General features: G+C 41.1%; 1 protein-coding gene across 1 annotated transcript; it reads right to left on the bottom strand.

Moving 5' to 3' along the window:
* Positions 1-4090: 4090 nt before the first annotated feature.
* On the bottom strand, positions 4091-25302 carry rasal1 (RAS protein activator like 1; the record flags this gene model as incomplete). The annotated part of the gene is made up of 21 exons (XM_080466678.1): positions 4091-5743; positions 5866-5945; positions 6166-6286; positions 7065-7200; positions 8592-8729; positions 10504-10676; positions 11302-11446; positions 12880-13017; positions 13139-13331; positions 14386-14498; positions 14821-14885; positions 18369-18522; positions 18727-18844; positions 19596-19687; positions 19851-19991; positions 20300-20381; positions 20949-21078; positions 22746-22807; positions 23148-23261; positions 24912-24968; positions 25238-25302. The coding sequence occupies 21 exons, from the start codon at positions 25300-25302 to the stop codon at positions 5595-5597; spliced, it is 2466 nt and encodes an 821-aa protein (XP_080322804.1). The 3' UTR covers positions 4091-5594.
* Positions 25303-25471: the final 169 nt, after the last annotated feature.

The following is a 25471-nucleotide window of genomic DNA, read 5'->3' as shown; positions in this document are numbered from 1 at the left end:
AAAAAGAAAAAAAAAGTCTTAAATTGCAACGAAATCTGTCTTTTTTTATGTTGATGTTTATAAACTGGCTTGCGATGCTTTAAAATATATATAAATATACATATATATGTCTATAATATACATTTGCAGATGTGATATACCTTTAAATTCAAGCTCAATTTGAGTGAATGGTGTAAGTTTAATTTATTTTTGTACTCTTCTATATGGAAAAATATAAAGACGGTCCCACATATCTATACACAGGCACATATTAACATGAATACATACAAATCTGGCAAAGATCTTGTCAGTATGTCAGGGACTGAAACATGTATGACTTGTTATGGACGTCTTATATTACAAATAGTCTTAGCGTATGCTGCTGTCGTTACCTTAATATAGAATCTATGTAGTTGATTCCCTGAGGGACACCAATAAATACAGTTAATGTGTCTCTGTGATTGGTGGGGGAGCTTTAGCAGCATGAAGAGGGCCGTCGTCTCCCCCACGAAGGGGCCGTTTCACTTTTTCTACTTGTCCAGAACACGGGAAAAGGATTCATTCTGCCATTTATTTCAGTTTGGTGTCATGGTGAAAACAACCTGGGTCGCATATCAGCTGCAAATACTCTTAAGAGTTTGTTTTAGCCAACTAAAGCAACTTTAATGCCAGGATCAGAAATATGTACACATCGAAATACATTTTCTTGCTCAGTGCGTCTGCTTCAGTTTTTATAGCTTCGTCTGTGCATCATACAGGCTCATCTCAACAGATTTGAGTATCTTTGGTTTTTCAGTTATTTGTACTCCTGAAGCAAAACTGTTTCAAGTATATTTTTTTTTAACCTCTTGATTGATATACTGTGTACCTATTTGAAATACGTCGTATGTGTTGACTTTCATTGCTTGATAACTAAAATGATTAGAAATGCTACCAAAAAGTTATAAGCAATATTTCAGATCATGTGCGACAAATCTGAAGTATATTGACGTTTTATCATTTGAACCCAAGCTGCATACCTTTACCACAATAACATATTTACTTTCTGAAGATGGCAAGAACAACAGTAAAGTTAGTTCTGACCAGGATATTTGAGAAACATTTTTCACATTAACACACACTTCATATTTGACAGTTTACATAGTTTATCCAGATGTTGTGTTGAGAAAATACGACAGGGACTCTCAAATAATGCTGAATGCATAGAGACGTGAACCCTCTTATGACTAAAGGCCACATGGATTCATTTTGATTTTACAGCTATGGAATAGTTGAAAAACGTTTTTCCAGTGAAAGTTATTCAATATTTATGTGTTTTTGACAAAATTTGTATAGTGCGATTGTGGTCTAATTTCTTGAGATGTGCTTGTGCCGCCTGACGGTCGGCCATTGCAGTGTTGCATTAACACAGAGCCCCTTCATGAATCGCCGCGTCTGTGATCAACCTGCATCCATAACGCTTTACCACAGGCTTGGATCCCAAGATTTGCAGCTGCAACAGATGTCACATATGTATCAATGCAATATTAAACCTTTTGAATACAATCACTTTCAGCAGTATGTCAAGCGTCAATCACTAAAAGATTGGAATCATATTAACCAGCTGACAGGTAGAGGCCTTCAAATGAATCATTACGTTATTCTGGAGCTGTCGCGTAAAACTGGATGCAAACTTTTTATAGCTACTTCTAGCGTGTGTGTGTGTGTGTGTGTGTGTGCTTTTTCTCTCTCGGCCGAGCAAGTTCAACTTTCTTGAATGTACACAAGCTAAAACAAACTACTAAAAGTAATTGTCAGTCTTTGTAGTCCCGGGTTTTAAAACTGTGGTTTTGTTGACTTGTTCCATTTCGAGTTTTCTCCTTCATGACTTTGAGATGCCCTTTGTAAAAAAAGAACTAAATAAATAAAAAAATAAAAAATTGAAATGAAAAGAAAAGAAAAGAAAAGAAAAATGTTAAAAATGGGGCAGCGGGAGCGAATGGTTCCAATCTATCAGGGAAATTTTTTCCACGTTGACTCATCAACTAGAGAAATCCAAATGTTGGCTTCTTTGACTTTTCCTTTTCCATGTGTTGGTCTTGTAACACGAACGATGCAGGCCCTTTAGACTTTTCAGGTGTGTACAGAATTAAATGGGAACGGTGAACAAAAAACAAACAAACATGGTTTGATATTTGTCTCACTGAAAAAGAGAAAGAGGTGGTTTTTATGCAATTTACTATTTTTAAGATCTATTACATGATTTCTGTGTAGCAAGAAGGCTGATTTCATTTGGTTTGAATAACAGTGGATGTTTTTTTACGGGGTTCCGACCTCCAGGTTTATAAACAAAAGAGGTCATAATCAGAAGACGTTCACGTGTATTAGAAAACATATATTTTTGATGTCTTTTTTTTAATGAACTCTTACATTACATTGCTGTATTACCCTTATTATATTCATCCCATTCTGTTATATTTGATCAGAGGCGGGATAAGGGATGAAAGTATCGCTTTGTCCTTACATATGAAGTATTCTATTTACAGTTGTACTCTCTTGTGATGTCTACTGCAAACTGTACTTCTCTCTCTAAATGATCTTGTGTGGATATTCTGTGTGACTACGTGCGAGTGTGTGCGTGTGTGTGTGTGTGTGTGTGTGTGTGTGTGTGTGTGTGTGTGTGTGTGTGTGTGTGTGTGTGTGTGTGTGTGTGTGTGTGTGTGTGTGTGTGTGTGTGTGCCAAGTGGGCGTCCAGTAGACAAAGCTGAGGTTCATGTACTTTAAAGATACAGTAATGTTCTCTTAGAGGTGCATGTTAACTGAACTGTGAGCTTATCTGCACATGAACCCATCCCAGCTTCTTTAGAAATGTCGCCCTGGTTTACTGGTGATTTAGCACTGTGGTTTTTTGCAACTTTACTCCAGTTCGCTAGAAGAAGAAGAAAAAAAATAAAAGCCTTTATTTTCTCCTTTGGCTTCAGTTTCCACAGACGGGGATGTGATAGCGTTTGGCTTCTCCCCCCCCCCCCCCTTTACTTTTGTGAAACACCTTAATGTTTTGCATTTTCAGTGGCCATTTAATTGACATTTTCACATCATGATTTGCGTGATTTCTGCATATTGCTATTTGAAAAGGCTCACAAAGAGAAAATGAGATCAACTTAAAGCAAGATGTAGAGAGACATTGATTAACTATAAAGGGCTTCTTAATCTATCGGTCTTTATTGAATTGTGATGACCTTGTTGCATGTTTGTGTGTTTCTTGTGGAAAAATAAATGTGCCCCCGACATTGGGGGGGGTGGTTTGTTTGACCTGTCGTCACCTTGAATCTTTCTCGTGTTTTTAAAATGTATTTCCTAGCTGGTGGTGTGTGTCCTCTCTCATTGAGCTGGGCGGCCCTGTGCTCCGCGCCTCGTTACATGGATATAAATGAGCCTTTCTGGGGCTGTGGGTCGCAGCAGGAACACTCCTCACTCGCACTAATTTTGCTTTATGGTCATTTTCTGACCCGGACTGCTGGCCCATGCTTCAGCACGCCTTTTTGATCTGCCATGCCCAGAGGAAACCACACTTGCTAGTATTCTGCACTCTGGCTCAGCCCCATCTTCACCTTCCTCACTAAACCCCCCCACACACACACACACTCGTTTCATTGCTCACCTCTCGTGCCTAATGAGGAAGACTCTGCTGCATCATTGCAGGTAGGTCTGCTCTCATTAGCATTTAAATAAGGCCTGCTGGAGGTGAAATGGTGACACACTTTGTTCGTGTGCCATAATTCCACACTAGATCTTGAGCCTTGAATTGTGAAGTGTGGTTATGGTGGATTTATTAAATCTATTTCTAAATTCGCACAATGGGGCTGGTGCTGTAACCATAACACTGAGCAGACCCTGTGATGTGTCAGACACGATGTGACGGTCCCTGTAATACAAGAGCTGAATTAATGTCACCGCTGCTCTGAGTCAGACCTTCCACTTTAATATCATCCAGAAGACAACATGACATGAGTCATGAAATTAGAGACTTGGGATTGATCTCTTCTGAACCTCATTTAACACAAGTCAACCACAATGGAGCCATCTTAATGAATTTGTGGCAAAAATCAGATGCATGAGAAGCATTATTGTTCAATGCATTTATAGCAAATATGTTATGAGTGCTCTATAAAGGGTTAATGAATAGTTTATTGAATAATACATCTGTGTTCACAGTAACAATCCACTTGGAACAAACTGTTAATTTGCAAAATAAAGTACAGGCAACATTTTTTCCTTTCATGACAAGACCTTCATTTATGGAACACGAGGTTCACTAACCAGTAACGTCTTCTTGAGTTGTGCAAAGACTTGAGTGGCAAATTAATAATTATTTAAAAAAAAAAAATGTGGATAGCTGTAAATAACAAAACACTTATATCAAGATAGGGTTTCTATTGCGATGTCTGGCGTGTGCACTACAGTATAAAACAGGCGTGATGAATGTTTGCTCAACAAATCTGAATCAGATTATAATCTCCAGCGAGAATAAACTCGGTTCAGGTGGAGGTTGCATGTTCTCCCTGTGTGTGAGTGGGTTTCCTCCAATGGTTCACAAATATCTCCAATATTTATCCTTTAAATTGTCTGTAAGTGGGATTACGAGTAGGTCTCTCTGTGCTTAGACAGGCAACTTGTCCAGGATGTAACTTGCCTTCCCCCACAGTATGACGATATCCAGACCCCACCTAACCATGAATTTGATAAAGCAGTATAACAGATCAATGGGTGGATCTTTTTAAAAGCAAATTTGGCATCTCAAACAAATCCTGACATTGGTGAGCCAAATTCATCAAAATCTCCCAAAAATGACTTGATGGTTAATTCTCTTTATGCATGGACTTTCTATTATTACCAGGTAAATATTACCCATATCACTTTAGTCATGCGACATCAAATGTAGCAGAATCAAAACAATTCAGATGACTGGCCATAGCACCAAACAAAAGCACATGGTTGAGTATAAAGGGACCAAAGCAACATGTAAAATATTAGTTTTGCTCGCTGTGCAGGCTGTGTGATACTGTGGCTTGTGTTTCACCATCTCATGATCTCATGGCGGAACAACCTGTAACGTGTCAATGCTGCACTGTGGCCATGATGATCGACCGCCTCAAAAATAACAAAACGTGGAGAAAAGCCATATCAAAACAACTTAAAATCAGGTACTGTGGATTACGATAAAACAAGCTTTTTGCATAAAAAATGTGTGACTGGACATCTGTACAGTATCTCAAAATATAAAAGCTCCTTCTCACATTTCACAAGTGGATGCAGGCCATGCAACAGATTGCTTGTTATCTACATAAGAAATATCAGATCAAGCTTCAAAGTCCCTCGCCTCCATCTACCGTCAAGTATCATAATCTCTCCCCGGCGCTGTTGTCGGTGGCAGTGGGAGAGTACGAAAAGATTAAAAGTGACAGAATTCCCTCAGTTCTTTACAGAGAATTGTGCTAAAAGGTGGGGGAGAGGTTGTACCATGAGGCCACTTTGGTTAGCTGATGCTCACTCCAGTTGGTGTGGGATGTTGCATCCTTCCCGCCCCGCCCCTCCCCCAGTCCCTTCTTTCAGCCGTTAATGTATCCCGTTGCAGTCTAGGGATTCAATATGACACCGGTGGCTTCTTCTTTTTCTCTGCGCTGGAAGGTGGCGTGAGCCTGCTCCAGATCCTCGATCACCGATAAGAGTCGAGCAGCCAGACTCTGACCGGGCTTCAACAGATGCACATTGCATCCGGCGCCACCTGTGACATGGTAATAAATAAATACATTAACCGACAAACCTTCACAATTTTCAAGAATCCACCCAAACTAAAGACAACAATAAGAATGTAAGCATAGTTACAGTAGTAATATAAATACTCACCTGGATGAACGTCAGAGTTGATTGTATTTTCATTATTGCTCAATATCTGATCAGCCTCGGGCATCTCCACATATTTTTTCCTGCGGTATCAGTCAGAATCATGTCATATGATCACTCCCTGAACCTCTCTGAGACGCTTCATGCTTTCATCTTGTGGCAGCTGAATATTTGATTCATGGCAAAGTGGGGAAGCGCCAGCAGCAAAGCGATGCACTCCTGTGTTGCAACATTGACCTCTAGCGTCCGCTGTGTGAACTGCATTTAAGAGGGGGCGGAATAGGACGTTGACGCACTACTAACCTGAGTTTGTCTCTGCCCTGGACAAGCTGCTTGTAAATGGTCTGAGTCTCTACGTCAGGGTCCAGCGGGTCGCTCCAGTCACCCAGAGTCACAGCAGAGTGGGTCCGACTGCAGCCTGTGACTGAGACGAAGGGCTATTCTTAACATTGATGTGCTGCATAAGCAGCTCACACAAGAAAATTACGACATTCCCTCATAATTGAGGTCAGGAGGGGCATCATGGAGAAAGGCCGGAAACTGGCGTCTCTGCAGTTATGCAGATGTCCTTTTGGCTGTATTGTATGAGAGAACCCAGCAACACTTGGAAACGATAGGCTGCAGGTCAGCAACTCTGGAGCCATGGGTCACACATGGAAAAAAGGGAGGAGGATGAAGAAACCTCTCGAGGTTGAGGGATCTCAGGGTGTGATTCAAGAGTGAAGACTAATCGAGACTTGCACCAAATATTTCCACTATTGTTGAGTAAGCTTAACATAACATAATCACATAGTGACTGAATGTAAAAAAATGACATTATAATTCTAGCATGCTGTTCTCCTTCGAAGCAGTGAAAACATGGCTGCGACAATTTGAAATTTGAGTCATTAAATGTGGATTGCCTGGATCGCATCCACTTTTGGAAGCCAGTTACAAGTTTGTCTGCCAGGAAGAGGGGTACAAAAGCGTCATGTCAAGCCCAAAAGGCTGCACGTTGATGGACGCCACCATTTATGCTCTTTGAGCACATTAATTCCAGGCAATCTGTCCGACATCCAGAGGGTAACTCGATGCGACTTGTAATTGCAAATTTGAGCTTAAATTCTCATAACATTACCATAAAAATAAGCGGAATGGTCAGGCCACATCCTGAGTGCTCATACAGGCTTGCACAGCATTAGAAGTAATAAAAGCAGGATTACCAACACGGTCCGCCTGCAGGCAGCAGGTCCACTTGCCACTGCGATGAGCCCCTGGGTGGAAAGAGGGCAGCATGCGCTCATTGTAGATGCTGACTTTCCTGATCGCAGACAGCCACTGATTCAGCTCATTCACATTCTGTTTAGATTAGAAACACACCACAAGCCATGAGTTTATTAGACTGAACACGGCCTGTTAAATTAGGTCAGTAAAATGTCTTGTTGTCTCACTAAAAAAAAAAGCAGATAAAAGGATGACTTCAATGCTTTTAGTTTCAGTAAAATAATCAAAACGTTGGAATGCAATGATTTCCAAATCTTTGTCATCTGCATTTTAAAATAAAGAAATAATAATAAAAAAATATCAGATTTTGAAACTCAGACATTTCACCATTTTTGCTCATTTTGAATTTGATGGCATGAAGCATTAAAAAGAAGTATGGACAGGGTCATGTTTACATTATGTCACATCTTTTTGTCTTTTCACAACTGCAGGTAAACATGTAAAACGTGAGGAGACAAGTTGATGGAGTTTTAAGAGAGAAAAAGTGTCCCATTCTTGTCTGATAAGGATCCAAGCTGCTCAACAGTCCTGGTGTGTTGAATGTGGTTAAATATGGTCTTGCTGAAATGCCTCATATGGGCTATTCGTGAAGGAGACACGGGCTTGTTGAAGGGATATGCACTTTACAGCATTGACAGTATTTTTCTCACATGTGGAAGCAAACTACACTAGAGGCACAAATACAACCCCATACAGTCAGGATGCTGAATGGATAGTTAGAGAATGGCTCTCAGCAGGACACTCCATCCATGGTCATTTCATATTTTTCATCATCTGACCACAATTTTCGATTCCGTTTTAGAACAAATGGAATGATGCTTACAAAACGGTGGCATTTCTAGATTGTGTTCACAGGCGACACTTTCTTTGAACGATCAAGTTTTAACTTGCAAACGTGGCTTGCACACTGAACTGTGTTGACACTGGAAGAATTCCTGAGTCCATGCAGTGACATTCAGTAGAAAGCCATGCCTGGTTTTATTGCAGTGCAGATCACGAGCATCCGGCTTTGACCTTCAGCCTCGTCCCCGCGTGCAGCAATTTCTCCTGATTCTATGAATCCTTTGATGATAAATTTTTGATTTGTGAACATCTTCCTTATTTTACATCTGAGAGATTGAGCCACTCTCAAATGCTCTTTTTATTCCCAGTCACATCACTCATCTCTTGCCATTTAACCTGATTTGTTGTGAAAACGCTCTTCCAGTTGGTTACTGATATGTTGCTGTCATCACTTCCTAAATATTCTCTATAAAATGGTCAAATGTCTCAGATTCTACATGAGATATGGGAATACAACACAGATCTGTGAGCTTGATCCAATTATTGCATTGTGTTTTCATTTAACACGTCATCCCCATTTTTTTGTTTTCAGATTGTATAAAACATAATGGCCAAAAACTAAAGTGAGTGTAAACAAGTGATATGCTGCAATGGATCACGCCTGTGTGGGTAGTACTATGCACCTTGCACTGGATGTACATGGTGTGCAGCTGTCCATCGTTGTCCTGGGTGATGACCTGCATTACATTCTGCTGCTGAAAGGCATTTTCATCCACCCTCTCCACGGCACACACACACTGAATAGGGATTGAAGAGCGCACCTGCAACAGTTCAGCCATAAACCACAAGGCCAATTAACAACAAGCATGTAGAGGCCAGTGATGTGTCATGCTTTGCCTCGGGCATTTCACTCTAAGATTTAACTGAAATCAAGCAGACATTTCATCACAGAGCAAAATTAATGAGGCTGTTTCTGATACTGAAATAATTCACACACATCGCTTAGAAACGACGCGAGACGAGGAGGAAGTGACGAAGACGAGACCACTGTGGCAGCAAAGGCTACTTTAAAGTGTAAATCAGCCTCTTCCAGTGGGAGCTGGCCTCCCTGAGACTGGAGTGCTCCAGTATGGAGGACAGCGGCCAGGATATTGTCTGTAATCTGATTTGCAATGTTAGCATGAATATCCACAGCCTTCAATTAACCCTCGCTTTTATTCCAGCCACACAAAGCGGAGACTGGCTCAAAGAGAGAGCTTTTTAGGGGGCCGGACCAGGCTGCTCCCCCTCTCCGTCTCCTTCTCCCTTTCAGTCACTGGTTGGTGAATGAGAGGAGAGCATTATCACAAGGTTAGGTAACACATGGTAATAACATTAATGATGGTCACACAAAAAGATCAACACAAATACATTAAAGCAACTGACTAAAATGTTTCCTCTTTGTATGAGCCCAGTTGACAAATGTCCTCCCAAACAGCAACTAATTCATCATGGGACAACATATGAGAGTCGAGTAACGGATGATTCACCTTAATGTGGCTTTGTTGTGTCCAACTTTACTCATTTGTTATTACATTTTGTGACAGTTCCTGTATTAGTAATACAGATATTTGCACATTCAACTGACCCCATTGTAGGTGGCATTTAAGAGTAACTCCATCCTCTCATTGTGAAGACTAGACTAAAAACAACTCTCGGAAGCAAACATTATCATTCTCCGTTATATTATCTGTGTTATTAATTCAAGCATAATAGTCAAGTACAGATGAATTAACACTATACTAACAATAGTGGTAAAACTAGGTTTAAGGTATTTAGGATTAGACGGTTCATTTCCAGCAGGCTGGATTATTATAGTGGTAAAGTATAAAAAATCTCTTAGACACTGCAACACATTACACAGGAGCTTAAAGTCACAGCACTTGGCTGTCTGTCTTTCAATGATTAACTCAAATCTGTCATTGCTTATCTCTGAAGCCTTGAATGGTCTCGGGCCTAAATACACCTCAGAGCTACTTGTACAATATGAAATATCCAGACCCCAAAGAAAGAAAACTAGGTGAAGCAGCTCGTAGTTGCTCTGCTCTTCACTCCTGGAACAAACTTTAAATCAGCCCTTAAAATTGCTTTATTTGCAAATAATACATTGAAATTATTCTATTCCTTATATTTTAATCAAACTTTTTTTATTTATATATTGTCCTTCTTATGCATTTCTTTCTTGCAATCGAATTATAAAATGTTCCCCATCTTTTTCTGTTCTTTATATTTGCATTGGGGCTGCATGGTGACACTGTGGTTAGCGCGCATGTGAGGTTAAATGGTGACTGTAAATAGTCTGAGTGTTTGTGTTTTGTTTTCCCTGTGATGGACTGATGACCTGTCCAGGTTGTATAGTCAGCTGCGATTGGCTCCAGGGCCAATGACACATGATGTAAACGGTATGGAGGATGAATTCATATTGTTAATATATTTAAAGTATGCTTTGTGTTTGAATTAACCTTGTATAATACAGGATTTAGCATCCAAAATGTCATTAATTGGGACAAACATTTTATAATATTCAGATATTTTCTTTTGTGGTTCTGTACAAACCTGCCAGTCAGGAGTCTTCGCGTAGGACAGCGTCTCACTCGTCAACCAGAAGTAGCGTTTCTTAAAAGCAAAGCGGGACAGCAGTTGGGGCCCTTCTGCCTTGTGTTTGTAGAGGTAACCCTCTTTGACCGTGACTGAAGGCAGGAATATTGCCCTCTGAGGCACTTCTGACACTGAGGAAGAGGAGAGAGGGAGACAGGCGTAAAGGTATATGGTGTAAGGTAAATGCACGTACATCCAGGCAGACACAAGATGGTGCTGTGTGGAAAAAAAACAAGCGGCATACATTCTGTTGTTTAGCTGCATCTGCTATTAATAATAGCATATCAGACACCTTCCATCTCCACATGAGAGACGGCTTCAAAGAGGAATAACAAGCGTCCACTTCTGTTCAACAAATCCACCTGAAGAGCAGTAAATGTCAAACTGGCCTTTGAGAGAAAGGAGTGGGTGTCGATGTGAAGGAGGAGGCTGAAACACGATATGTCAGAGGGGGAAGATGTTTCACAACAACAGCCTCACTGACACACGATGGTAAGAAAGCAGCCAAGACACGTTTTGTAGTCAGCGCCTGTGGCTCCTCACTCCAGCTCCCTGCCAGCTCAGTAACCATTTCATCTCTTTTGTAGACGACCAGCTCGTTATGAATATTTCACCACATGGCCCCAGTATTGTTTCACTTAATCCTGATATCAACTGGAAGGCGTGACGCTGACAGATGGCGTGTGGCCGGTGAGCTCAGGAGCGTGACCCCTTCGCTTCACTTTTGATCGTGAGTTTAGCCGAGTTCAGCCTTACCGATGTCATGATCTATGTCGATGAGTTTGTCCAGGAAGTCTTTGACAGACGCCACACTGCGGAGGATGATGGGATGCAGGGGCGCCATCCACTGCTCCTTCCCGTGACCCAGCTGCAGGCCCAAGTTCCCGACACTTTGCAGTGCCTGATAACCACAAAGACACCACATTACCGCTGCAGTCACCTCTTCATCACATCAAATCTCCAGTCGCTGTAAGAACCCAGTGAGTGACTGCATATCTCAAAGTCGAGGATCAAAAAAAGGCTCCCGGGGACAAGCCTGCTGTGAGGCCCTTTGTCCGGCCCACACCTGGCCTAGGGCGCGGAGGAAGTCCCTCCAAACAGCGCTCTCTGATGCTCAGCTTTGAACCGCAGTCCAACCACTGCATGCATGGAGGTAAAAATAACCTGTGGCCTGTCTCTGTAGAGGACCCATGGCAACGGCACTTCAGTACCACGGACAGCAACCACGCAAACCACAAGTGAGCGAGAGCGAGGTTTTACTTTCTGACACTTGACCACGACACCCTGTGCTTAAGATACTGAGGGTGTTTGTGTCAGTCACACCGAGAGGTCACTTCAGTTTGAAAGCATGGTCACCTCTCGGTTACTTAGAGCGAGATTTGAGGGGATTGATCTGGTCTACATATTCTACTTTTTGTTGTTTTTACCACAGGGGGGGGGATGAAATCTATCTCCCTCTGCATGACTACTTCACCAGCAGAACAGACAAAGTGGTATTTTGGTATTTATCATTTCTTTTCAGTTGTTTCACCTGCTCTCTGCTCTGAACTGAGAATTAGAGAAGTGATCCAATGATCTACAAGTAGGAGCAGGTAGAGATATGAAGGAGGACATGGCTGTGTCTGAAGGCCACATATCTCAGCAACGCTCCAGAAAAACAGAGAAGATTGATTTCTGGAGTGGTTTTATTTGTTTGGGGGGTTTTTTTGTCTATATTTCAGTGTTATTCCCATTTTCTGGGGACGTTCCCTGATTAGAACATTGCTACTTTGGATATGGAACACTCAATCGTTAATCACAGGACATGAAAATAGTTCCTTATCACTGCATTACTGTTGCTGTTGAATCAATTTCCAATTTCAATAAGGAGCCATGTCAGGAGGTATGCCAATGTTGGCAAAAAAATTTAAAAAATCCTCTTTAAAGTGTTTTCTGCATATGAAATTGAATAAATGAATTAGTGTCTTTTCAGAGGGCTCGGGTTACATAGGCTAACACAGTGTATTTAAGTCTGGTATTTGTGTTTTGTATGATATCCTGCCAATTAAAAACGTGGAATGCTGACAAACCAGCATTATGCAATTCCCTTACCAAGCTGTACTGGTGTGTTTTGATCCATCGCTGCATACAAAATGTGATTTGTGCTTCATATTTATTTATTCGCACCTGAAGCATAAAACTCGGTGCTGGCAGACAGCACGTAACTTCACATCCAAAGCACGCACCCCCCCCCCCCTTTACGGTTTGTTTATTTCTGCACTCAAGTGCGATGTCTGGACATGAATAAATTATTCATGGAAGTGTCTTTACGTATGTCTGTGTTTTGAATCATACCTTGGCCAGTAGTAGCAGTGTCCTGCTTGTACGGGTGTCTGCATGCTGGTCCCTCAGCTGGAACAGTTTAGGTGTGAGGATTGCAGGAGCGAAAAATCTCAGGAAGAAGAACCCACTGATGGCCAAGTACTTCACGTCCTACAAATAGCAGGAAGGTAAATCAGCGATGGACAGCGAGTCATAAGATGAAATGAATTTACAGTACCGGCGCGTGAACTCCATCATGTGTTTCATGTTGTGGGCGCCGCCGCGGACTGACCTCGTTCTCAGGTTGAGTAAATTGCTCCTCTACTCGCTTGTGCAGCTGCTTGAAGGCCACTCTCATGACGGGAGGACACTGATCGACCGAGCCCACGATTGATTCAATGATGCTGGTTAAGTAGCTGTGCAGCATTTCCACACTGCTGTCCCGCACCTCGGCCTCTGACACCGCACCCTTAAATGAAATCCGCCTTCACAGACGGAGAAAGAGTTTGTAAATAACTCCACCCCGACCGAGAATACAAAATCAATGCTCACTAATGTATATAGATGTGGCCGGATTATGTAAAGGCCACACTCGATCTCGCCTCACTGATGAGATATACTCCAGTCTCCCCTCTATTTACAGTGACTCATATGACCTCCGTGTTCATGATTATGTCTTTACATGCGGAGGCGTGCTGTTTCAGAGCCTGGACAGATGAACGGTCACGTCTTGAAAATGTCTCGGGAGATTTGCCGGCAGGGACCGAGGACAACAAATCTGCTGCAGACGCAGAGGACGTTAGATCCTGGATCTCCCTCCATGACAGAGATAGACATCTCAGGGGGGCTCGTGGCAGTTGCCAAGCAACAGCCCTCCCTGTGTTTTTTTTTTTTTTGTTGTTGTTGTTTTTTTTTTCCATTTAGTTTCCTCCTTTTCTCACATGCATGTCTTTCTCTCAGGGGTAAAGTGCAATGGAGGAGGATAGTCTCATGTGGTTGATTGTTCTAATTGACCATTTTAACACTTCAATTGTGCAAAAAAATACACATCCTAAAATAAAACATATCAAAAAGGAAAGAAAAAATGCAGGAGGACAATTAAGAACATTAAATTTAAAAAAAAATACAATAAAGGAAAACATTAAAAAGGAAAAACATTAAAGAAAAATAATAATTGTAAAAGAAGAAGATAAAAGAAAATAAAGAAATATTACCGTAATAATCATGTTACATTATCTATTTTGCACTTTTTGAAACCTAAGTTAATGACTTGAATGCAACAATGATCAGATCAGGCAAAAAGCGCCAAAACCCAAATAATAACCTTGATATTTAAACTTTAATAATATTAAATTAAATTAAACAGCAAAATAGGAAAAACATGATCACTTAATAGGTGACAAAAATGTCAATAAAAATGCACAAAAAAATCGATAAATCATATTAAAGTATAATTACTTTATTATTATTACTACATAGATATATATATATATGTGTTTAGTATGTTTTCATCCACCAGCGTGTGCATTTCAGTTTTACCTGGTGCGGTTCAGGTCGATCTTACACGGGTCGAGCTCAATGTACTTCTTCTCATCAAAGATGCGGTTGATAATGGGCTTCAACACCTCGTGCAGATAGAGCATCCCAACAGCCTGTCAGCAACACAACACCACATGTTGAAGCTACCTCATTTACACCTCTGCTTGCAGGGATTACATACAGAATTATGTAAATCTACACAATGCTGAGTGAACAAGGTACGATAGTGTGCAGCAGGAGGAGATCACAGCACACGTGACTGATTCGCTGCACATTTAATGGAGATCGAGGGTGTGGAGGAAGAAAAGGAGTAAATATTGATGAGGAGATTTTAAATATGTTACAGAGGAGAAAAAAAACACTGTCTCCAGCCGAGAAAGAGAATCGATCACTCCGCAAAGCTTGGAAAATGAACCGTCAAGAAGCTCGACGCACCTTCATGAACTGTTCCATGGCCTTGGAGGCGAGCGAGTTGGAGCGAAACAAAGTGTTTGGATCAGCTGCGACAGGGAAACAGAAGAAGATTCATTTTAACATCAATACAATAAATAGCACTAAAAACCATCTTCATCTCAAACAAATATAATTAAATAAAAAGTCAGCTTTTCTGTTTCTGTCAGTTATTTATCCATCAACATACATTCATCTTATGCTCCCCAAACATGTACAGGAAGAACATGGAAACTCTGCACAGAAAGGCCCCCTGCTCTTTGAGAAAATAGTAGAAACATTGAATATTATAAAATCTTATATTTTGGATTTTTATCACTTACAGGCTTGATTTATTTCAGTTCAAGTTAAAAATTTTTTAATAAATATAAGATCAGTGTCTGAAATGAAATAAGAGAAAAAAAATGTTTTCCATTGTATTGAATTCTTTAATATTGAATCTTTTTTTCAAACTCAACCGTATAATTTCTGCGCTAAAACAGCATTGCATGACTGATTACTATGTTAGTTTTTCAAAATAAAATGAAACCAGAAAAAACACGCCGGGTGAAATTATCTTACTGTAGAAACAAGACGAGCAGTGACGACCAGTCATTCGAATTTCATTCCTCAATGCTTAGAACGATTTATGCACTTTTCAAATGAAAAAAGGGTTTAAAAAATCAACATGAACTGAAAAGGACAAATGGCAGAAGAATGGAACAATATGGAAGAGCAGTATTAAAGGCTTTGCGATAATAAGATGTATATTATATCATCTGGGGTGTGTTTAGCAAATAAAATGTTAAAACAACGCATAAGTATATATCCTGAGACAGGAATATAATGGTTTGTCGTTTTTCTTTGTCGATCTAAAAGTCTTCATTCAGTCTTTAATTTAGTATTTTAGAAATTGTAATTCATCATTCAAATATCTTGTTGTGATGATGATGATGATGATGATGATGATGATGATGATGCTGCTGATGACGATGATGACGATGATGATGAACAATTCAGCTCTTTGTCTTCACAGGGGCCGTCAGGTTAGTTTTTAAGCCATATGTCCTTATTGTCACAAGCCGGATTCAAACCATTCTCCCCCAAAAACTCAAGATCAACCCAACTGTTCATAGAGGAAGGACATTTTAATCTTTTTATTTTCACATTAATCTTTATCTTCTAATTTGTTTTTATCTTGCACTTGCCTCCAGGTTACTAGGTATGGTCATAATATTATGGCTGATTCGTTTTAATAATACACACTTTGTATTCTGCTTGACGCACGTTTATCTGCTGAGGAGGAGTCTCCTTTAAAAAAAAAAAAAATCCAACAGCGCGGCGTCTCTGCTGAGGGCAGGGTGACCTTGCTGCAACATCAACGTAAATCCTGCAGAGTGGCGATACTAAAATATCCATGATGGCAGGAGCGAGCTGCGAGGTTCGCCGCTCAGACCGACAAGGGGAAAAGCTGGTTTTCCTTGTCTGCTTGGTGGGTGTACTGTACACTCTTGCCCTCCGTGTGCCCAACTTTAATTTCTGGTCAGCTCGGCTCTCCATCCTTATTCAAGCAGTTACCGCTTGGATCATGTGGAGTTGCTATGGAAACTTAGGCACTATGCCTATTATCTCAAACTACACCAACAGAAGCTAAAGACCGCGACGCAACTCAGTGTGAATTATCACGGGGGTACAGTGCGGAGGCAAAAACATGACTAATCCCGACCACAAAGGAGCCGTGAAAAGACTATTGCGTGAGTGAATAATTGGCATCATGGTAGTAAATATAGCGCTGGTTGGCTTTTCTTCCCACTCGCAGACCAGGGCTGCTGCAGACCTTCATGTCAATTCAGTGTTAAACAGGAGGAACCCTGAAGGGATCATTCACAGAATCCTGGCAGGCCCCCCAAGTCTGACTAATACAGACTGACGAACGGAGACAAACTTAGATCTTACTCACATCGTGTATTGTGCAAACACAACTGTTGTATGTAAAATGTTTGCATCATCTGATGACAGGACACAACGAATTCACCTTGAAGAATATTCAATCTATTTTTAAGAATTAACATCCTGTCAAACAATTTGCTATGAAAAAGTGTGTGTGTGTGTGTGTGTGTGTGTGTGTGTGTGTGTGTGTGTGTGTGTGTGTGTACACACGTTGAACAACCACACACACTCACACTCGCACCAATGGGCAATAAATGTAAATAACTACCATTATCAGTTATGGTCAAAGCATTTGGTTAAAGGTTTTTGCTGCAGGATCAATAAAGTATTTCTATTCTATTCTTGTAATCCGGTATTAGTCAGCATGAACACACCAGCTCAATCTATTGGAAAACAAAACAGCTCACGATTGAACTTGTGTCATTCATAGTTTTGAGTAAAATCCTCCTGAAAAATCCCAACTACAGTACCAAATTATAAATACTTAATTACTTGCCGGCATTGTGCTTTTCCCTCTGCTGTCAGTTTGAGCTGAACTGCAGAAGACACTGCAAATGTGTCTCTACAGGATGTAGAATACATAAAAATCCTTGAGTGCAACACTTCATTTCAAGTAATTCAATCTAATGTTTTTTGGATGTAGAATGAGAAAAGTTTGGAGTATTTGTTTTTTATATCTATATACAGTTTATGGTATTTATGTAAGATCACTGTTGCCCATGTCATTTATAGTCTTCAGTTCTCTATAATCTGTAATCTATTTGTCCAATAATCAGATGTATAAGCATTAAACATAGTAACATCACATTGAAATTCTGCTATCATTTTAACTTATTAGACAGTTATTACATTTTGGGTTTTATAAAAAAATGTGTAATTACATTTCAGGCACAGCTCTTTTGTTACATTATTGACCAGTTATTACATTTCAGGTTCTATTACATTATATATATTTTATAACAGTTTGGGTCATTGTTAAATATCGGGCTCTAACAAGCCCTAAAACATATTTACCTTCAAAATGAAGTTCGCAAAGCTTGTAAACTCTTGAAAGGTTATACTACATATCCACCAAACTGTAGTGGACGTTGCATTCATCAACCCGCTGACATTGAAGGACTATTCTTAGCTGCTGTAGCCATTTTAATTTTTAATCAGCCAATTTAGCAGTTTGACCTGTTCTGGCGCTTTGTTGTTGTTTGTTGCTCACGTCGCTCCATATACCGAACATAAAGGTAAACCAGCCTCATTTGGCAGTGAAAGCCAATTAGTTTGTGTTGAATTAAAGTTGAACTGTTAAACTGTCTATTTTTCTCCAAGACTTTTCTTTATTTGGAAATAAACCTGGTTAGGTAGCCGAGCATGAAAACGAAAGAAAATGTCAATGACATGTAATCTATACTTTATTTTAAAAACAATTTAACCATCCTATATTTGAGTCACTGCAAGATTGTCTGCTGTACAACATAATGGAAAGATCTGATTTTTAAAAAAATGCAATTAAATGTGACCAAAGGAAGTATTACAGGGAGCCAACAGAGAGGAGCTGAGGAACCGCGTGACGTTCCAGAGCCACACATTGAAGAGCCCTGATATAATCTTACTGGTGTGGTTGACCTCGCGGGTGTTCAGGTAGTCCAGGAAGGGCACCACCAAGCCTTGTCCCAGGTAGATCTTTACCAGAGTCATCGCTACATCCTGCCTGCTCTCGACCGTGGTCACGTCCTCCAGCATGGTCAGAGCACTGCTGTCCTCCACCTGGTGGGAAGGAGACTCACATTACATGTTGAGAATGGCCGCAAAGAGGAGCGTAGGATTAGTGACGGCGGTGGAGTCGAGGTAACTGTGGATGATGTCAGAGGAAGACACTTCAGAGAGGAGATAGTCATGCACACAGCGGTCTCTCGAGATGGGCATCGTGAACAAATGAGAATCAGTGCTGAGGAAAGCTACGATGCTGACCTCCGTCGGGGAGATTACCGACTCAACCAGAAGGTCAATTAGTGGCTGATAGTACATGGACGGTAAGATCCGGTCCTCCACCAAGCGCACCTTCAGACGCAGAGCCCCGAGCTTCCCACTGCAAACAACAAACAAGACCACAATAGTCACTTAAACAGCTATAACAAGATCTAGAAAGTCGTCACTCCAGCTTATTGTCTGATGCCAAACACTTAACAGATTAACAGTGTCCCATTGAAGTATCTTATCATGTTCAAGCAATTAAAACAATATTCTCAACTTCCTGTATGTCCACTCTATGACCAGTGGGGAGCCTTATCATTTTAAGAAAGTGATAGTTTTCTCCTCAAATGACATCTGGAAAAACACTACTATCTTTGAATTTTTGCGAAATAGGGAAACCCGCTGGTTTATTTTTCTCAGGAAAACGTTTCGGTTTTCTGCTGCTGTCAAAATCTTTATGTGGTGTGTGAATATCTTCTGCACCATACTGCTTTATTACCTCAAACAATGTTCGACCATTCTATTTAAAAAAAAAAAAAAAAGCCTTTAAGATGCAAGTGATTTCTTAATGAAGCATTAAGACTAAGTTTAGGCTGACAGTATCCTCTGAACGCTCACTCATCCGCTCTTGGTTCTATAATTATTTCCAGAAATAGATGCTGTTAGAGACCTGGCTACATACTTGTCCGTGTTTATTTAAAAGCATGATACAGCGCCTGGAGAAAATACAATACTTTTCTTGGGTGCAAAAATTTAAGTAAATAAATAAACTGCGATGTTTAATCTTAAAGTTATGGATTATTTCTCCGATATGCAAACGCGGAATGTTTCCACGTTGTACTAACAAGCACAAGCATGAACCTCACCCAGCATCAACCTCGTGGTTTCCCAAGGGTAGCAAACGAAACCAGCCCTCTAACAGAGGTGTCTTGTGCAAACAAGTGAAAGGGATTTCCACCTGGGGAAGGAAAGAACAAATAAAGATACAATATCAGACGAGAACTAAAGCGTATCCCTTCTGATTTGATTGTGGGAAACATTGTATTCCCAGGGAGTCATACCAGTAAGCGCGGCATGAAATCTTAAACAAGCAAACGGGTAAAATTGAAGCATCTTCTCACCTTCCCCAGAAAGTCATTTTTGCCCACCATGTCCCAGTCCCAGACCTCCACAGTAACAGTCTCCTCGGTACTCAGCTCTTCTGGGTCCAGCTCCAACTCCAAAGTCTCTGCCCAGTGAGGGAAACGTGTCTTTTTGATGATCTACAAACCAAGTGCAAATAAATTAATGCACCGTATTTCCCTGTGAAATGTGTCCATAATACAAAACATACGACGGATTAATAAACAGTCAACAAGTACAAGTACACCTCTTTCCGGTTCTGATGACATGTAAAATAAACTATGCACAAGAACAAAGGACATTTGTGTTCTTCAATAGATCTTATATGATTATAAAACTAGATTGACTTCCTTTTGTAAATGGTGCCAAATTTACCGTATATGGAAGTGGCTTTACTTTTCTGTGCATTGTTTACATGGGAATAGTACAACACAAACATCCAGCTCACCGAGGTCTCTGCACTGTGGTTGTTAAAAATAACTCTCGTGAAGGGATCAGAGGTTCCGCAAATGTCTCTGGGAGCCAAGTCTCTGCAGGGATCACCAGACCAAAGGACAAGGGGACTGATCAATACATGAAAATGTCCAACAAACTCCGGATACCTGCTCTGCAAATGTAATTAGTTGGCGTGGCAGTGTGAGGACGAAAAGCCTTGCAACTCCATCCTGCTTAATCTTATTCTTCCAAAGTGAATTTACATTCATCCGAGCATGTTTGGAATAACACAGTGTCAAACCCTGACTGACATGCTCATTAGCGCCCCGCCTGAGAGGGAGAGATTGTAGCCTGGGACACACAGATGGGGCAATGAGTGGTGTGATAGTGGCAGCATGACTCGGGGGGAGTGTGGAGGCCTGCGGGGGGATGGTGATGAAGATTTCAGCTCAGAATTGTGATGATGCAGCCAGGTCTCTTTTACCAGGAGCTGAGCTGCAGAATCTTAACTCCACTCAAGATAGAAGCTCATATCTATTAGTCTGTGTGGTTCATCTACTATTCTGATCACAATGTTGATATATAATGTTTGGGCCGATGCAGCTCGTTGTTGTCTCTACGTGAACTCATTTCTTTCACATTTTATCAGCATTTTACGTTACCTGGCTTCAATGACTTGACAACGCAGGCTGATCCTGTCCGTGTCTTTGAGTAGCTCCAGACCGAGGTGGATCTCGCCTTGGACTTCTTCATCAGGATCCACTCTCGTCAGGTTCATCCAGCTATCAAGCCCTGCTCACACCACACAGATACATTACTGTCTGAAGCATTGACGCTTCAGATGAGACACCAGAAAGGACAGCTGATGACAAATCGACTGTTGTCAGTTGAATGATGACTCGGGGGGGATTTCATCATGATTGTTCAAATCTAAAGTAGTTCTAAAACATTCAAATGAAGAGAAATGACTAGACTAGATTTCAATAGAATTCACACTTACATGCAATTTCGATTTAGACTGTGTGGCAGAACAAGTGTATTCAGAGAAAACCCAGGTACTGTATATGTACAGTAAAAACATGCAAACACTGAAGTTTCGAACTCAAAACTTCAGAGTGTTAACGACCATAGCACTGCCATAGCCCCCCCCCCCCCCCCCCCCCCCCCCCCCCCCATCTCAAACTAATATGATATATTATTTATAAATATCTGGATTTGCTTCCTTGGAAAACAATCAAATTTAAACCCTCGCTTCTCAGGTTGGAACACTTTGGAGGATATTTTTAATGGTGTGAAGTTTTCAATATTAAATGATTCCCTCTTTCTTACTGGCTTTAGTCATGGAGGGGCTCAGAGGGGGTTGGGGGCAACAGCCAAATAACACCCTTGACAAATCATCAGTCTATCACAAGGCCAACGCAGAGAGAGACACACACACCACACACACACACACACACACACACACACACACACACACACACACACACACACACACACACACACACACACACACACACACACACACACACACACACACACACATCCCTAATGGTAATTTATAGCCAATGAGCCTAACAGGCATATCTTTGGATTTTAGCATGAAGGCAACTAGAAATGATCAGCACTCTCCTTGTTGTGAGGCGACAGTGGTAACCACTGCACCACGTATGAAATAGTGTATGATCATAATGGATTATGAGCATATTCACGACACACAATCAAAATGATTTCTGCTTATTTTGTATAAAAATCTATCATTCCTGCAAGCGCCACTCAAGGAGCCTGGTCAAAAACAGACCGTCCTTGAGAGTCTGAAAAACACGCTCAGTATTTTCACTCATTAACATTCTTTCTTCATTCTTCTGACAATAAAGCGTAGAAATTATAGATTTTCTAGACAGTCAGAAAAATCATGTGAGGGAGTAAGTGAAGGCCATTCCAGGTGGCATTCATCAGTATGCACCAAACGCACCTCGATAAACTCTTCAACCAATTCAGCAAAGCTACAACGCGGTCGTGACATGCAGTAACTTAGACGCCGTGCGTCTGGCTGAGCTACAGTTGATGCTGTGACTGATATCCTGAACGTGAAAGCTTCTGTGCTAGAGAACCGCTTGGCAAATGATTCAAGGCCATTTCAAAGGCTTTGGACATTTTTTCTTCATTTGACACACTGCATGCTGGTTTATAATACAAAATGGAGAGATCTCATCGTTTATTATGGCCAGCAAAAGGACGGACATGACAAAAACAAATGCGATGATGAATTTGAGATTAAATAAGCAGATTAAAATAAACCTGTGAACAAGCACTGACAAACATTCCCAGCATAAAAAAAAAAAGTCAGATCTCTTCAATCACTCTGACTTTTGACTCCATCATGGGAATTCCATGTAGGTTTAACCTCCTGAGCTTTGGTCACACACTCCTCCTGTCAGACAGAGTTCACATTGATTCACCTTTAGCTTGAGCTCCAATGGCTTCTTTGCTCAATGTGATCTTTCCAATAACATCGTCGTGCCTGTAGAAAAAGATAAGCCAAAACAAAAAAAAAGATTTATAGATTGAAGGTAATGAAGTAACACTCAGAGCTGCTGAGTTGAATCATCGCAGCGATCTCGGTCATTAGAAGAAGGGGGGCGGGGGGGGGAAGGACACCCTTTAATCACTCAGTCTGGGCGACCATCTGCCTGATGATGTTTGTTTATTCAAACTGTGTTTTTCTTTCCTAAACCATGAGGTTCTAATTCAAATACATCAACTCATGAGCCAAGATAAGAAACCACTGTCGGACCGTACATGTGAAAAGTAGCGGCTGAATTATGGAGTCGTTTGGCGACAGTTTTGCGTGGCGGCGTTACCCGATCGTGTCCTCGTCCATGACGTGAAACGAGAGCGCGTGGAACCCCATCGGCAGGTGCAGCGTGTACTCCTCACCCCAGAAAGGACTGAGGTTCTTCCACACGGTAGCGGTCCTGAAAAAGGTTAAAAACACTTGCTTGACAGAGAAACATATCACATGGATTGAAGCAGCCATGGAGAGCAGCCATGGAGAGCAGCAGTCTCGTGTCCGTCAGTGTAATGATGGCAGCATCAGAAGCTCTCACTCACCAAACTTGGAAGTGTGAGGACAGATCTCAGGCTTTGCAAGTAATATGCAGGAAATATGACAGTTCAAAGCTTCGCTAATGAATTTCAACATGTTTTCTGAAATGTTAGTATCGATGCAACAGTGTTTACTTCCTTTTGTTTGAACATTGTCCTGGGACAGATTGATGTGCTGATCGTGCAGGATGTTGAAGGATATGGCAAAATGAATGTGTAATAAGTCATGACAAGGATGAACACAGCAAGATTTAGGATCATACAAAGAAGAGATCTGTGCAGAACTATACAAATCTGTTACAACTAAAACACAGAAAATCAAGCTCCAGTCTTAATCTGTGTGTCTGATCTAATCTCTGTGGAGACTGTACTCATTGAGTGTGGCCCTGTCCCAAAATTCAAGTGTATTGAAAAGATCATCCATCCACCTTCTGCGCTGCCTTAACCAACTCAGAGGAACGGAGAACTGGAGTCGGTAAAAGCTAACTATGGGTGAAGGCAGATTACAGACAGGACAGGCCTCCACTCCATCACAGTACAAAGAGAGAGACAGAGAACATATAGGATTTAAAGTTCAACAATTAACCTCGAACGCATCTTTTTGGACTGTTTGATGAAACCACCACACAATGACAGAACATTCAGAGAGGCCCCCAAGCCCTATATCTTTGTTTATATAAAGCTGGTTTCTTTGCTCATTCGGAATCAGGGTCAACATGCAATAGTTGATAGTTGTTTTAGCAGACTGTGAAGTATTCTTGCATACTCTGCTGGAATGAACAATTTTCTTTATCCACGCAAGATAAAAGTCACTTATCTAAGAGTGTCACAAAACAAACTATTCTGTATTGTGTTATTAGAGTGAACATATTGTCAGCAGAATCAAACGATTTCACCACACTCTGCATTGTTATAATAAACACTTCTATTTCTGAGAGTACACTGCACCCATTATTATTACCGACATCATCATCCATGAACATCACACTCGAGGAGTCAGTTGGCCTGTAACACGCTACAAGTGCAAGATAATTGGTGCGACTGTCTGCATTGAATCATTGGGCCGTTTTCCTCACTATAACAGATAGAAAAACAGCCACTCAGTTAAGCTGTTCTAGTCTTTTTTTTTTATGTATTTAGTAGAATAACTTCAAACTGAAACCACCTCTGCTCTGGTGGATCTGCTCCCACCTCCCAGCATTCTCCTTGCTTACACCAGTGCTCCCTGCAATAATTGATGTACCTTCTCCATGGTTACCTGCGGGTGTTTTAAAGGCCAGACCAGTATCAAGTTCTTGGTGTTGGAGGGGCCATGCTGAAGGCACCACCATACTATGATCACACTCACTCTAATGTAATTTTTAACATGAGGAAATTGCAGCATTGTCAAACTAACGTCATATGTAAACAGAGAAAGCATCAAACTCCCATTAACTCACGAGGCAATCTGTGGATCTGCACTAAACAAGATGCTTTCCCTGTATATTGTGCACATTTCCATGCAATCAGAGTGAACTCACCTGGCCACAACTTCATTGTCAATTTTTACAATGCAATATGGATCACTGGTACCAGATCTGAAGAAGAGAAAGGGAAATACAGCATTGTCAATATCCCCAGGAGCAACCTTAATTTAATCCCATGTTGTCTTTAATTACGCAGACCTAATCTCTAATTGCTTTGATTAATTCTCAGCAGATTGTGAGCCAGAAATTTCATTTGAGGGATAGATTTTTGATTGCATCCTACTTGATCGGTACAATTAAGCAATGCTAATGCCGTGGACCAAATATCCTAAAGGAAAATACTTGAGGACAGTAGTGCATGCCATTCAAAAATTACTTACACGTCTTTGGCCGGGAGGTTCCTTCCCTCAACTATGCGAAAATAAAGAGATGTGTTTCTGGCCATCTTTCAGTCGAGTGAGATAATAATCCAGTTTCGCCTATGTTTCCATACGCGCCCTTATAAATAGTGCTCTTCCCCTCCGCAAGTGAGTTTTCTTCGATTCATGACACCTTCAGCTCGTGACAGCGCACAGCCCACCAGAGGCGCGCGTCTCAGGCGCGTCTCAGGCGCG

The sequence above is a fragment of the Lipophrys pholis genome (assembly GCF_963383615.2).
Source record: "Lipophrys pholis genome assembly, chromosome: 7".
In the NCBI taxonomy this organism is placed as follows: Eukaryota; Metazoa; Chordata; class Actinopteri; order Blenniiformes; family Blenniidae; genus Lipophrys; species Lipophrys pholis.
Note: the sequence above shows the minus strand (reverse complement) of the source record. Positions and strands in the feature narration are given on the sequence as shown.